This window comes from Anneissia japonica, unplaced genomic scaffold (genome assembly GCF_011630105.1).
Source record: "Anneissia japonica isolate Jap-2015-1 unplaced genomic scaffold, ASM1163010v1 scaffold288116_len470923_cov172, whole genome shotgun sequence".
In the NCBI taxonomy this organism is placed as follows: Eukaryota; Metazoa; Echinodermata; class Crinoidea; order Comatulida; family Comatulidae; genus Anneissia; species Anneissia japonica.
The window spans coordinates 269,756-284,501 of NW_022724919.1; the positions used below are offsets into that span (position 1 = coordinate 269,756).

The window sequence follows — 14,746 nt, forward strand, 5'->3', positions numbered from 1 at the left end:
TTTTTTTTTACAACAATGCAATGTCGTCATGATGATCATCGTTTTTTCAGTAGGACTATTTTGATGTAATTTTTGTCTCTGTCCTTTAATATTCTTGAACCCTCCTCTTATTAGCAGAGGGGTTCCTAGGATTTTTTGTATGTCTCTCTTGTGCACTAATACGGTTTCACATCCGGCCCTGTAAACAGTTACCAAATTATTTAAAACTTACAATTATTCAACACTAACATGTTCTTTGATGATTTCGCTTTCATATCTGTCTCTTATACACATCTAGATGTGTATAAGAGACAGGTATATATATTATATATACAGTATTTCATTTATATTAAGTAAGTAAAAAAGATATATATGTATATATATATATAATTTATATTTAAAGTTAATGTATTGTTTTCGTAAGAAATACCATGTTTAAATATCATCTATGTTGTATATTTAATTTTAATAATACCATCTCAGCCCCAATTTTGTCTCATAAATCCATTATAATAAATACTTCTTGTTTACTGCTATTTGTTTGTAGTTAGAAGAAAATAAATGTCTTATCAACATAAATGTCGTATTAAAATAAATGTCTTATTAAATTGAATGTCTTATTGAATATCAACTTTCGCGATCTCAAAATGTATGTGAAATTGCCTTGAAGCTTTAAAAGGATAATGGAATTAATCTGAAATATATCTTTAAATTTGTATTAATTTCATTCCAATTATCTATTCAGGTTTAGCTATTTATATGTGCCGCTCTCGAAGAAATGCCGCTTTTTAATAATTACCGCATTAAAATCTCCTAAATGCTATTGGCGCTGCGAAGTTAGTGGATCATCGGTAAATAGACCCAGGCCTTTCCACGCATAACACATACATGTCTCATTGGTGCACGATGATAATACTACACAGTAGGCATTATTTAATCTCCTTTGTTTTACCAGTCAATAATGGCCACACTTGCAAGAGACAGCAAAACTCAAGTATGAAGTAAGTGATTGGAGTCACCCCCTACTTCAAAGTACCTAGTATTGCATTTTCATAGTCACATTATTAAACTGAATCAAAATAGGCCTATCCATTACATTATTATACATATATTACATTATGTATGTATTTTATTGTGTATTATATTATATATTATATGTATATATATATATATATGTCCTATATATATATATATATATATATATATATATATATGCTATATATTCTTCCTGAAATTCCATTTTTAGTGGTGAAGGGTGCGCTAACTGGGCAACAATAAAATTTATATTTATTCGAAATCACCAATTGGCAATCGGAGAATTCGCTAAACATGTTATAAAAAGTCAAAGCAAAGTTTTTTAACAAAAGATTTATAGGTGGCAGTATTTCATGTAAGTTCGTGGTGTGTGCGCAGGCGCTCTTCAAATTTACAAAATGAGCATTTCTATTTAAATAAAATCCAATAACATTAAAAAATACAATAACTAAAAATCTAAAAAATATACTACATATTAGATAATTTACACTTTATTTTTATATCATTACTACGAATAATAATTCTAATCAGGTCGGACGTCAAATTAAAATATTTGTCGCTGATTTTAGAAGAGGATAATACGATAAAACATGGCTGCACCGGCGAGAATCTCTGTTTTGGTAAGGTTTATTAAGGCGATTGTTTTATTTATTTAATTAATTTTTTGCAAGATAAGCAAATCTTGATAATTGCATAAATTAATATGCTACATTTGCATGGAATAATCTGAATATTGGCTAATCTTATGTTCCATGAATTGTAGGCTAGGCCTCGTCCTCCTACTACAACAACTAGCCTAGGCCTAGGTTAGGTAGCTAGGCTTGGCCTAGCCTAGGCTATGCTGTTTCCGAAGGCTGACCTGGCTTGGCCTAGCTAAGTCAGCTGCAAACGGAAAATGGCCACGCTTTCTTTCATATAGGCCTATGTTCAAAGCCGTACTTCTAACGAAGAAGGAGTACATTTATGATTTTAACTTAAATGTATTTTGTATAAGATGAGCCCTCCCTGCAGTGCTAGCCTAATAAATAAAATTAATCTGATCCCCCCCTTTTTTTTTTACAACAATGCAATGTCGTCATGATGATCATCGTTTTTTCAGTAGGCCTATTTTGATGTAATTTTTGTCTCTGTCCTTTAATATTCTTGAACCCTCCTCTTATTAGCAGAGGGGTTCCTAGGATTTTTTGTATGTCTCTCTTGTGCACTAATACGGTTTCACATCCGGCCCTGTAAACAGTTACCAAATTATTTAAAACTTACAATTATTCAACACTAACATGTTCTTTGATGATTTCACTTTCATATAAGCCACTTATTATTCCGTATTTACGGTTTCTAATTAAGTTAATTAACCAATAATTAGGACGGTATATCGATAGTAACACCCGATCGCTCAACACAATCAACTCTGCTTCGCTGTTACGGTACGACCACAATCGACGACTGAATGTTTCCAGGGTCTGTCATATAATTTGTGCCCAATTGTAATTTTTGTGACCAATTATTTCGCTGCATTAAGATTTTGAAAACTTGTTTTGTAGTTCGTCTCTTTGTATTACGTTTTTTTCTTGACGAGATAAAAAAAAAGCGCAAAAAGTTGAATAACATTTTGAGTGACATTCATACTGTTTCCACTTAGGCACACTTAAACTTGGTGCACTTTTTTAGGCCTACAGCTATCATGATATAATTTTGCCCTGATCCTGGCAACACTGCAAAGTTGTTGACATGTACTAGCCTACAAGCCGAATGTGTAAGATGGTACACGGCGAAGACATTAACCGTCCTAATTAATGGTTAATTAACTTAATTAGAAACCATAATTATTGGATAATAAGTTGATTATAGGAAAGTAAAATCATCAGGGAATGTATTAATATTGAATAATTGTAAGTGTTAAATAATTTAGTAACTAATTTCAGGGCCGGATGCGAAACCGTATTAGTGCCCTTTCTTGTTTGTACAAACTTTATTCGCAATGGCAATGTCTACGCTAAAATATGCAATTCCAATAGATTTGGAATGCACCACCACAAATCATCACAAAGATACACAAACTGCTTCTTACAGTCAGACCAACATTAATACTGCTAGGCTAAGCCTAGTAATCTACATCCCTTTAACTAAAAAACCCTTAAAGGATAAAACTGTTGTCATATCATATATTTTATTATTTTCTATTTGTGATATAGGCAAGAAGGCTGTCAACCTCAAGCATACGTCAGGGTCAGTTGGTTAAGGTAATTATTAATTATGAATCTTCTACTTTAACATTTTACTTTATACGTATAATATTATTCAATATATTTACCATAATTTAACATAATTTCATGTTACAAAAAAATGTTTAAAAAAACCCTTTTTTTTCATTTTTTAATAATGATCTTTAGACACCCATACAAGTGTATGGAGTCGGTGGACGATACGCCACAGCTCTATATTCAGCTGCTACAAAGGAGAAACAGCTGGATCAAGTTGATAAAGATCTCAACGATTTCCAGGTACGTTTTGCTGTATTCCATTGGCAGGGAAATATTCATGCTACGAGTAAAATGCTGCGCTGACTTCAATTCCAGCATATTTAATATACATTAAAGAATATTAGGTTTTCTACTAGATTATGCATATTAGCACTAAAACTAATGCTCTGTCCACACTATGATGTTAAAGTTTGTGTACTTGTCACCTCAATTTTGATCGTGTGGACACATCTTAAAAATGACTTAAAAAAGACAAAATATTTCTTTATTACTCAAATTTGATCTGAGCGGTTGGCCGAGAGGTATTGTTCCTGCTTCTTTTGCTGGAAACCCAGGTTTAAACCCGGCCAGCGTGGGATTTGAATGGAGTCTGATCGCTGGGCTCCTCGAATAACCCTCATATTGAGAGTTAGGCGGGTTAAGCACAATGTTTTTGACTTTGGGACTTTTTAAAATTAATTATTAATAAATAACATTAATTTTTTTGGTAGAGTTTACTGAAGAAAGATGTGAAACTAGCAGATTTTGTTGGTAATCCAATAGTAACAAAACAAGAAAAATCGGGTATGTATAAATTAATTTAGATGTTATAATAAAATACTTGTTTTTTATAATTTAAGTTAGACAATAGGGAGTTTTCGCAAGAAAACGTTCACGAATACAGTTACATCATCAAATTTTTAGACAACTCTTCCCCTACAGTAGCTTATCTATCAGAACGTACGCGATTCAAGCCTTTTACATTAATCAAGGATCATATTCAGTTCTTACAGCATATTTTCAAGTATGTTTTAGACACGAATGACGATAATGATAATGACGTACGTGTTATTGTTTTCGTAAGTTTGCAAAATTTTCGTAATGTATTGACTCCTATTTTTCATAGGAGTTTTAACAAACTGGATGAAGACCAACAAATGTTCAAAAGTCACAACCAACTTTGTTAGCATGCTAGCGGAAAATAATCGAGTGAAACAGCTGAATGAGATCTTCTCAGCGTGGAATGAAATTATGGGGGCGCACAGGGGAGAGGTCGTCTGTACCATCACAACAGCAAAAGTAAGTGTACAATGAAAGTAAAGTACAAAAAATTACAGGCAAGCCACTTCACGTCAGAGAGCAGCTTAGCTCAGTCGGCTAAACTGGTGGTAGCCACTGTGTGTGTGCTGAACCGTGAAAATCTCAGTCCTGGTTCAATTACCATCGCTGCTCTCTCTTCGTGTTTCAGCTGGAGGGCTGAAGTGCAAGTTTCAATTAATATTGCACCGTCTTTTGGTCCCATGTGCATTATGGCCAGTGTGCACGTTTTAAAGAACGCAGTACTGTGCACTCTTCTGAAAAGAGTTAGGGGATTGCCTCTCGGTGTACTGACCAATCACTACCAGAAGAACCCTACTGGAAATTATGCTTTGTGTTTACACCGAATAAATCCATCTGTCAGATCTATAAATTATACAGTGTCAGTATAGGGCTTAAAACAAAATACCCTATCATATTTGATCCAACTTTATCTGATGGAATAGCAATGTCTGACTTCAAGCAGATATGGAATGACAATTTGTTTGATCAGATATATCTCTAGCTCTGTCCAGATTATCAAATTTTCTTATATCTTATGGCTATCTTTACTTATACTCTAGCCACTAGATGCAGCCGGCCAGAAGTCTATAGAATCTGCAATGACAGGCTTCGCAAAGAAAAACCAGGTGCTTAAACTTAGCCTAAAGGTAAGTAGTTGTAATTTTCTGTAATGTATGTTGATATAGGCCTACTAGATGTGGGTCAGGGAGGAATGGGTCTTGTGCTCTTCCCTAACTGTCAAACCTTTGAATTTCATTGCTCAAATACAGTAGTTCACAATATTACCCATTCCTTTTCCCCAAGACCCCTTCTAAGGGCTTTTTGACAGCCTCTAGGATATTTAAACACTTTTAAGATACAAAGTTAAAATAATCTTTATGATACAAGTTTTCATATTTTGTATTGTTTGATTGGCCTATGACATACTATATTTGTGGTTAAGACTATGTTCTCACACGGCAGCTAACGGTTAGCAGGATCCGGATTCTACTAACCGTTAGCTGCCGTGTGTCCATGCGAGAAAATCCCGATCCGGATACCAACAATATGATGATCGATTCACTGGCCAATAAGAAACTGGAAATTGTAAACGCGTACGTGTGATTGGTTGATGATAGAAATGCCCTCAACTTGCTAACCGATAGCGCTTGCTAACCGTTAGCGTATCCGGATACCGCTAACGGTTAGCGCTAACCGATCGGGCATTCTCATGCAGGTGCTAACGGTTAGCTCCCGATCCGGATACTAGGGTTCTTGTGAGAACCAGGCTTCTATTTCAGGGAATTTAAAAATTCTATATTTAAATTTTTTTTACACCCAGGTTGATCCCTCTATCATCAGTGGAATGGTCGTGGAAGTTGGCGACAAGTATATAGACATGTCAACAGCAAGCAAAGTGAAAACAATGACAAATCTATTGAAAGAAAATATGTAGGAAAAGCAAATGGAATGGAACCCAATTCCGACAATCTTATCGCAGAAAATTGATGTATATTACGTCTAGAAAACTAAATAACTATGTAACATTACCCTAAATGTATCTTCTAAATATAACTCACAAGATAGAGCTGAATTTAGAATTTAATAGAATAATTTCCCATACCATATGTTACCTCAATACATACGTTTGCTGTGCTTGACAGTGAAATATGCTAGGTTGAAATGGTTACTGGTGTTTAAAACTTAATTAAAATTATTGAATTTAATATGAAAGTTGTCTTTGTCAATGTATAGTGTCATTTTTGTTGCTACCATGCCTTGTTACCAAGGTATACAAAGCACAACGCAAACAATTTTGTAAATTTGCGATTTTCAATGAGACTGGACAGAACAATCAGACTGTTAAAACAGTAAGCATAGACAAATTCAATGTCACAGGAATACTTGTCAACACCATGCCTACTTGTTTCAAAGGCACTCATTTTCACAACATCATCATCAATATAAATTTTCTCATGAAAGTTTTACAGGAACATACAAAACCTTGGTACTTCTTACTATGAACATAGCGATAACTAATAAAGAAACAGAGCTATTAATTAAGACCATGTTCCCTACTGTTTTTGAAAGAGTAATCTACTCTTTAAGTAAACTGGGAGAAGGGGTACCAAAGGAAAGGCCCTAGGTGCTAAGTGCCCGATGCCTAGAAAACCTGAGAAATTTTGGGTCATTTTAGCATGTATTATGCCCAAAAAATAAAAACCAAATTAGCGTTAGGCCACATCTCTTTGAAAAGGCAATCTCCTGTAATTCACATGGAGATTAGCTCACAAAGTGTTACCATCAGTTTCAACCAACTTTGCACAGTGGCGTATCTCGGAGAAACTTGAAATATGGGGGGGGGGGGATGTGCATGATCAAGTAAGGGGGTACTACCAAAAATATAAGGTGATTATTAACTACTTGAGCACGATGCTTTTGCTTCAAACATTTGCAATGGGAGAGGGGTAACTGGGGGAACAAGCTTTTTTGGGGTGTGTGGTCCCCGCTCCCCCATGATACACCATCAATTGTGCACCTCTCCTTATTGAGGATTGAAGTTTGTTGCAATAATATTCTGATAAATAAAAAAAATCAGTAGAAAGCCAAGATTACTATATTTATTGTAGTTTTGTTCTTTTATTACAGAAATTATTTTCTACAATCTCATTGTCTTTATGCTATCAGGTATTTTAATTTCAATCTGACACTATCAGTACATAAGCTTAGCATCCGATGTCAATTCATTATACCATCATGATTCACAAATGGTTATGGTATAAAATGTTCAACAAGTTTTAAGTGTTATATTTTTTATTTTATATATTCTCTGCATTATTTATCAACTGTGTTAATAATAATTATACAGGCTATACTGTACATCTGAACACTGTAAAAAAAATATGTGGTAAAAATCTGAACAAAAAAAAAAAAAAATTCACAAAATGAAATCAAAACAAGCAAATGAAACTATCATTGTATAACATTTAACAAGAGGTCATCAGTATGTGTTGTAATTTTCACAAGACTACAACTTTGCTACAACAAAATATATAGGAATGAAAATTAGTATTAACTATAACCAGTATCAATAGCCAAAACAACAAAACTGACTTTTTAATGTTTAAATGATGGGAATCAACTTTGACAAAGTTATGCGTAAAAGTATTATGGCTCCTTTGTACCAAAGATACTAGAAATATTTTTGCTCGCATAGCAAAAATACTGTTACGGCGGAAATTGGTCCAGACGTACGCGGCGCCATTCTCTTTTTATAATGCTAGTTTTCTATACAGTACTTGGTCCAGCCGTATAGGGCGCCCTTCTGTTGCTAGGTATATCCAGACGCACAAGGCGCCCTTCTTTTTCCACTAATGGAGGAAAACTTTAACACTGATCAGAGTCCGGTCATACGATTCTACGCTTTTGTGTCTGTTATTATTTTATTGTTTTGATTAATTTATGCCTACTGTTTGTATCTTATGGATAATGGCAACGATTTCAACCCCCACAAAAGGAGATTATGTATTCTCAGTTATGTAACGGTGGCTGAAGTTTTTTAGATCAAGTCGTACGCGGCGCCCCATTGTTTGTATTCTCACCATGCATTTCGGTGGAACAGTTTTTTTTCTGTGGAGAACTCTATCTTGTGTCTCCAGTATCTTTGTACTAAAGTATACTTTACTGCAACAATAGTTTAACATATAGCGACAGTAGACTGGTTTTGGAATGGCATGCATCTCAAAACAACAAGAATCATCATTTTTATGGTTGCATAAAAGAGTTTGTTTTGTACTCTCTTGAACATGGTGAAACATGGATAACTCCCTTAAGGGGATGTTAAAATGCCATTCATAAAAAAAAAAAAAAATTCCTATTAGTCTTCTTCACATCCTTCTTAAAGTTCCTACTTTTCAATTACAATTCAAACCAGCAGAATCATAAGTTGCAAGAACATGAATTTTTAGAACTTCAGAAATTTTTTAAAAAGTAATTAAATAATAGCAACAATAATACTTAACTACAAATCATATACTGTTTTTTATGTTTTTGTTTTGCTGGGTGGAATTTAAAATCTATTCTAAATAATACTAGGCTAACTCTGTACAGTTTAATGCAAAGTTTATATGAAAAAAAAGAGAAATGAAAAAGAAAAGAAAAACGATCTATATATTCCAATTTGCAGAACTCTATGATGATGTACTTAGCAGGTAAAGACATACAATTGCTTTGCAATATTGTTGAGTTGTGTTTTATAAAAAAAAAAACAAAACAAAGAAAAACAAACTATATATTCCAATTGGAGTACTCTATGATAATGTATTTAGCCGGCAAGACATACAAGTTCCTTTGCAATGCTGTTGAGCCACGAATGTTAAAAGCATACAAAAGTGCACCAAGTTTAAGATCAAAGCAACATCGAGTATAGAGACACGCATACAACATTAGCGAGCTTTTGAATGCAGACAACAGTTGGACGTAGAATGCAATGTCACATAAAGTCATCTGCGTATGCGTGAATGTCATGTTCTCGTTTTTGCGTGAATTCTATGAAGCAATTTGACCAAATCTACGTTGTGCAGAGAACGTAGGATGGTCACAAATGAGTAAATCCGTTCCAACGTTACATCTTCACATAAATCGAAAGCTCTCTATTCATTGAAAATGAAGGTGAAGATGATGATGATGATGGGGATAATGATGGTTATGGTAATGAGAATGATTATAATATAATAATGCATTACTGATATTGATAATAAAAACGAAAATATTTATGAAAAAAGAATAGTGATATTTTTTTGCATTGTCTAATTTTAAAATCAAATAAGAAATTTATAATGAAAACAATTAAACATCTTAGATAACAGAAGTTTATAAAGCGCCGATATTAAGCACAATATTTTGCACCATTCCATAATAATGAACTGTACACTTTCCAAAAACCAAAAATAAATGTCTTTAAAAAAATGAGACAATAGAGATATACATATATAGACATTTATTTTAATTTTTAAATGGTATTCCTTTCTAAATATGTTTTTAAAATGATTTTTATACATTGTATTGTGTATCTCAAAGATATACATAAGCACATGTCATACCCTATTTCTTTTTTTTTTCTTTGTACAAGTTATGACTAACGATGGATGGGAACAAACAAGAAATACAAATTAAAATGATACACTTGATTGAATTGTATATCTTTACTGCAAACACACTAAGGGCGACCCACAAATGTCTGAAGACAGTGGCGTCCTTAATCAAAACTATGGAGTAAAAATAAACCTTATTCACTCTGTTTTTGTTAACATGATTAAGAATCAAAACAAACATAAAGAAACTATATAAAATATGTAACAAAAGAACATTAAGACAGTACTGTTGTATATGTAATCAACACTAAATTAAAATAACAAAAAAAACAAAAAAAACATAAGATTTTACATAGGTAATTACAATAACAAGTTTGTTTATATAGAGGCCTTGGTAAATATTTAAGTAATTAATGATACACACTGTATATCTGTGGTTGGTGACACAGCAGCTCACTATTCATCCATAAAAATGCTAGCCTCATCCTCTCTGGATCAGTTGCAACCTTACTGTTTTCAGCCCCCAATAAAACACAGACCAACCCTGGCTGTTTCACCAGCAATGACTGCTTACAACACACATCTTGGGCCTAAGTTTAGAGGGTTAGGGAAGCTGGCCATTGTCATGTCTGGTCAAAGAGGATGAGGTCAAACTTGACCACCACTTCGCCCGTTGACACCTCATGTAGTAATAGCCGTTTAGTGACCGGTCCTTTTCCAAGATTCTCCTTTTTGATGTCAGCAATTCGAACTTCCGTCCGTCCAAGAAAATCTAACGTGGTAAAAACATACAATTAAATTAAAAATCATTATTTAACTATGTTGATCAAAATGTGATTTAAACACTTAACATTTCTTCAAATAAATCACATGGGTGGTTGCTGTTGCAACTTACCGTCAGGTGACAAGAAGTCCTTGTCGTAGACTGTGAGGCACAGCACGTCTTGATTCAGATCTCGGACGATAAACTGCATGTTGCAATTCCACTTGGGGTTCAAAGTGTCGGGGATGAACCGTGTGCGATGTTCCTCGCCTCCCATACTCACCTCACAATAAGGATCAGCATGGCCTAAAAGAAAATTACAAACACCACTGAACATGATTGATTGATTAATATCCATTTCAGTTATACAAACTTCATTCAACAAAACATGCTCTACAAAAAGCTATTTGATTGGTTGATCAAATAAGATGATGCATATTCCTACCAGTTACTGAATTTGATGGTTTCAGATCTGCAGCCTCAATGATCACAACAAGCAAGCGTCCAATACCTTTACTTCTCATTGATCGGGCTGAAAGACAATTCAAGGTAGAAATAACGTTAGACATGAACACAATGAATGAGTTGCCTTATCAGGATTGCAATATTACATACTCAATTACTATCCAAATGACTCTCCATTCAATTTAGTATGAGACAAATATATCTACCAACATTTTGAGAGATAATGTTTTGCCATACAGTACCTGACATGTTAACATACAGAATGCTCAGTATGGTTCCAAATACTACTTGAAAAAAAAAAACCTTGCAAGTGATTTGGGTGAGAATCGAACCCATGACCTCCAGATAACTAGACTGGTATGTTACCTACTGGACCACCATGCTTGCGAGGGTACTTCAAAAAAGATTACTGAAAGCTCACTTTGACTGTAGCACTGCTTTGATTATTAGAATAAATATAGGCTAGCCATGGATGAACAACTGCTGTATATTAATTCCCTGATGAGCTAAATATGACTGATTGTAATCTAGAAGAAATATCACACCCAATAGTTGACTTCAGGAACCAAAAAAATGGGATTCAACCAATTTTATCTTAGGATGGAAAAATAATACGTGGGTTATTCTATTTTTCTATATTTTAAGCTATCTAGATATTGACAACCCATACCTAGCAGACCTGTGGGTCATTGGTAGAAACAGGTATATATATGTTTTATTCTTAATATTAATTAAAATACGCTATCTTACCTCTCTGGGCCTTCTCTCGCTTCTTCTTTTCCGTCTCAATGGAGTATTTTGAAGCATTTTCAATTTGAGTAATCCATTTATTTCTGTATTCATAAAAAATAATATATATAATGTTACCTTCTGATTTCACATACAAGATAGGTGTTCAAAGGGAATACTGTATCCTCTCAATAAACCAAAATTAGCTACTAAGTGGTTTGTAATTTTTGATAGCACATATACAAATGAGGTTTTTACAACAAGTTGTTCTTGTAGTTTATATTTTATCACCTTGACTTTTGCATAATCTTGCTAACACCTTTAACTGATCTTTTCCTTTCTCTTCTCATTAACACCTGTGAAACTGACCTTTTTCATTTCCATAAACACCTAGCAATTGATCTATGCTTATTTTTAAACCAGATGTGCAATTAAATCTTGCCTATTCCCATTTTCATGTGGTGGCAAACATATCATAATGCAGGGTAAAAAACATAGCATAATTCACCAGTGGCAGTGCTACGTGGGGGAGGGGGTAGCCGTCGGGAAGGCGCTGCCATGCCACCCCCCCTCCCCACAATTCGTCGGGAAGAAAAAAAAAATTCCAAAAAATTATATGTATTTTGTACATATTAATAGACTCCAAAATCGATTAAAGAAGACTTTGAACCCCCAAAATTGTCATATTTTCGGGGAGGGGGGGTATCGTCCCATAGACATTTCATACCCTGCACATTCCAAAACCTGACATGCCTTGGATATGAAATATCTGTGGCAGAGTAATGAAATATTTGGGTTACGAAAAGTCCAGGTTACAAAATGTTGACACCTTGTAACAGACTGTTACATAATTTAGTAACAAACCCTTTTCTTAAACGCTTGTAAACTCACCTGAGTTTTTCTGTGTCTGTCTTGAGGGCATACACTTTCTCAACATGTGTTAGATTAAACACACACTCATCCTGTACATCTGATGGCACCTTCACAGAAACTTCGCTCAAAAATAAAGGCTGTGGTAGAAAAAAAAAAGGCTGTGGTAGGAAAAAAAAAAAAAAAAAAATTTGTAAGACAATGATCTTTTGTTTGGCACAATTTCAAATTAACATTTGATACTGCAGTGGTTTTTATTAGAATTATAGTTAACAAAAACTATTTTAATTTATGTATTTTCCCAGTGGTTTTCAAGATATTGTGGGTATGGGCAGTTGAGACTGTAAGGAGTCTAAAATGCCCATCCCTCTTGTTCAGCATTGGAGCCAGACTGTGTAATGCTAAGAAAACTGCTACTCTTCCTCAGCATCCCAGCTTAAGCCTGTACCCATTTATACTCCTGGGTAGAGAGACAAACAAAGATAAAACTACATGTCTTGCCTAAGGACACAAGCATCTTGCACAGGAAGGGCTCAAACCCTTGACCATGATGTTGAAAGTCTGAGCCTCAAACACTTCCATTATGAAAGTGATATTGATAATGATGATTTAATAATGACCATCATTTCATTGTGCTTGGCATTTACATAAAATACGAAATACTGTACAATAAAATGTCATACAGAAATCATTTACAGCAAAAGAGAATAAAACATAGGCATGGATGATGATATAAATATAAGATACAGTAATGGTCAATTATGATGAAGCTGTAATGATAAACAATAGGTAATAGCAACAGCGTCTCACCTGCCTATACATTTTATACATCATGTCCGGTTTGTTGTCGCTAAATGAGAATAGAAGGCCAGGACGCACTGGCTGAGTCAACAACAAGAAGTCATTGAACAAAAATGCATACAATTCCTTGTTGCTTTTTACCTGGTAAAACAAAACAAATTCTTTGAGCAAATCTGATCCAATCTGGTCATTTATAAAGCGCGTTTCTTCGCAGATATGAAGTGCTGCACCCTCAAGCAACTAGCTAACAATTCACAGACAATCTTTATATAATGCCCAATCCAAGCTCAGCACAAGTGAACAAGTAAAAAAACATCAGTGGCAAAGTTCAGAATAATAAATAAATAATGCAACAATAAATAAAATAAAAAGGAAGAAAGAATGAAGACTTGTAATTCCGATGCGAGTTTGCGTCAGGAAAATATCATAGGAGTGATTTTTGCCCTACCTGACGCGTTATCGTACTAAATATTACATCCCCAAACACTAGCGAAAAAAAGGAGGTCGTGAGTTTGATTAATTCCCACCCGAATCACTCGCGAATTTTTTTTACTAGTATTTGGAGTATTTGGTACGGTAACACGTCAGGTAGGGCAAAACATCACTCCTAAGACTGTAATTGATATATATTTCTACAGCTCGGAAAAAAAAAAATCTTTTAACATGGCCCTGAACTCTAGAATGCTTTTTTTCAAATTCAATTACAAATATTAAGTGTGTATACTTAAATCAATCCTGCAGTAAAAATGTTTTTCTTTTGCTGTCACAGCCACTTATGTTATCCATTAACTTCAGTATGTTTATACATTAGTGTTGTATTGACTGTTTTTGTCTATCAATTCTTAAAACTTTCATTGGCTATTTATTGTAGTAATCATATCATTGTATATTTTGCATTGAAGAATATAAATAAATACAATAAAACAGAGACACAAAACTAAAGCTGTGAGGCAGCATTGAGAAAATTGAATAGAATAAAATAACAGATAAACTGCACATAAAATTAGGCTAGGAGTATCACAATTAATATTTATGCTATGTACAGGAAGGAATATGTTTTACAGCTTATCTACTATCTGGCATCACCACCTGATCTTTCTTGTAATCGAATGAATGCTGTTTTGTGATAAACATGTTAATATGATTACCTTGTGTAACATACTGGAATGAAGGAACTTCCTAGGACCCAAGCAGTTGGTTAGTGAATTGAAGACAAGTTCCTAGAAAAAAAAAACGAAAAAAAAAACAAGAATATTTACTGGGATTTAATCTCACTATGATGAATATATTATGTTTTAGAACAATCATATACTAATTTGATTGATCAATTATGCAGGTTTAACTTGCGAGCTGAAATTTGCAGATTTTTTACAAACTGTAAATTTGGTCAACAATTTCATTGCTGCTATCATCCATTGTGTTTGCACAATCTTTTGGAAGATGTTAAACACGTTCGCTGCCAGCGACGAGTA

The 14,746-nt window shown here is 34.0% G+C and overlaps 2 protein-coding genes across 2 annotated transcripts in view; one reads left to right on the forward strand and one right to left on the reverse strand.

Annotated features, from left to right (window-relative positions):
• Positions 1-1,529: 1,529 nt before the first annotated feature.
• Positions 1,530-6,276, forward strand: LOC117112624 (ATP synthase subunit O, mitochondrial-like). The gene is made up of 7 exons (XM_033255731.1): positions 1,530-1,634; positions 3,207-3,254; positions 3,405-3,515; positions 3,986-4,058; positions 4,381-4,553; positions 5,135-5,221; positions 5,896-6,276. The coding sequence occupies exons 1-7, from the start codon at positions 1,605-1,607 to the stop codon at positions 6,007-6,009; spliced, it is 636 nt and encodes a 211-aa protein (XP_033111622.1). The 5' UTR covers positions 1,530-1,604; the 3' UTR covers positions 6,010-6,276.
• A 3,261-nt stretch (positions 6,277-9,537) lies between these two features.
• LOC117112618 (intersectin-1-like) overlaps positions 9,538-14,746 on the reverse strand; it is a 15,752-nt gene continuing 10,543 nt past the window's right edge. The window contains exons 5-8 of the mRNA XM_033255726.1: positions 11,625-11,707; positions 10,855-10,941; positions 10,542-10,715; positions 9,538-10,418 (exon numbers count right to left, since the gene is read on the reverse strand). Coding sequence (XP_033111617.1) covers positions 10,270-10,418; positions 10,542-10,715; positions 10,855-10,941; positions 11,625-11,707 — 493 coding nt within the window. The 3' untranslated portion in view covers positions 9,538-10,269. The remainder of the gene's footprint in view (positions 10,419-10,541; positions 10,716-10,854; positions 10,942-11,624; positions 11,708-14,746) is intronic.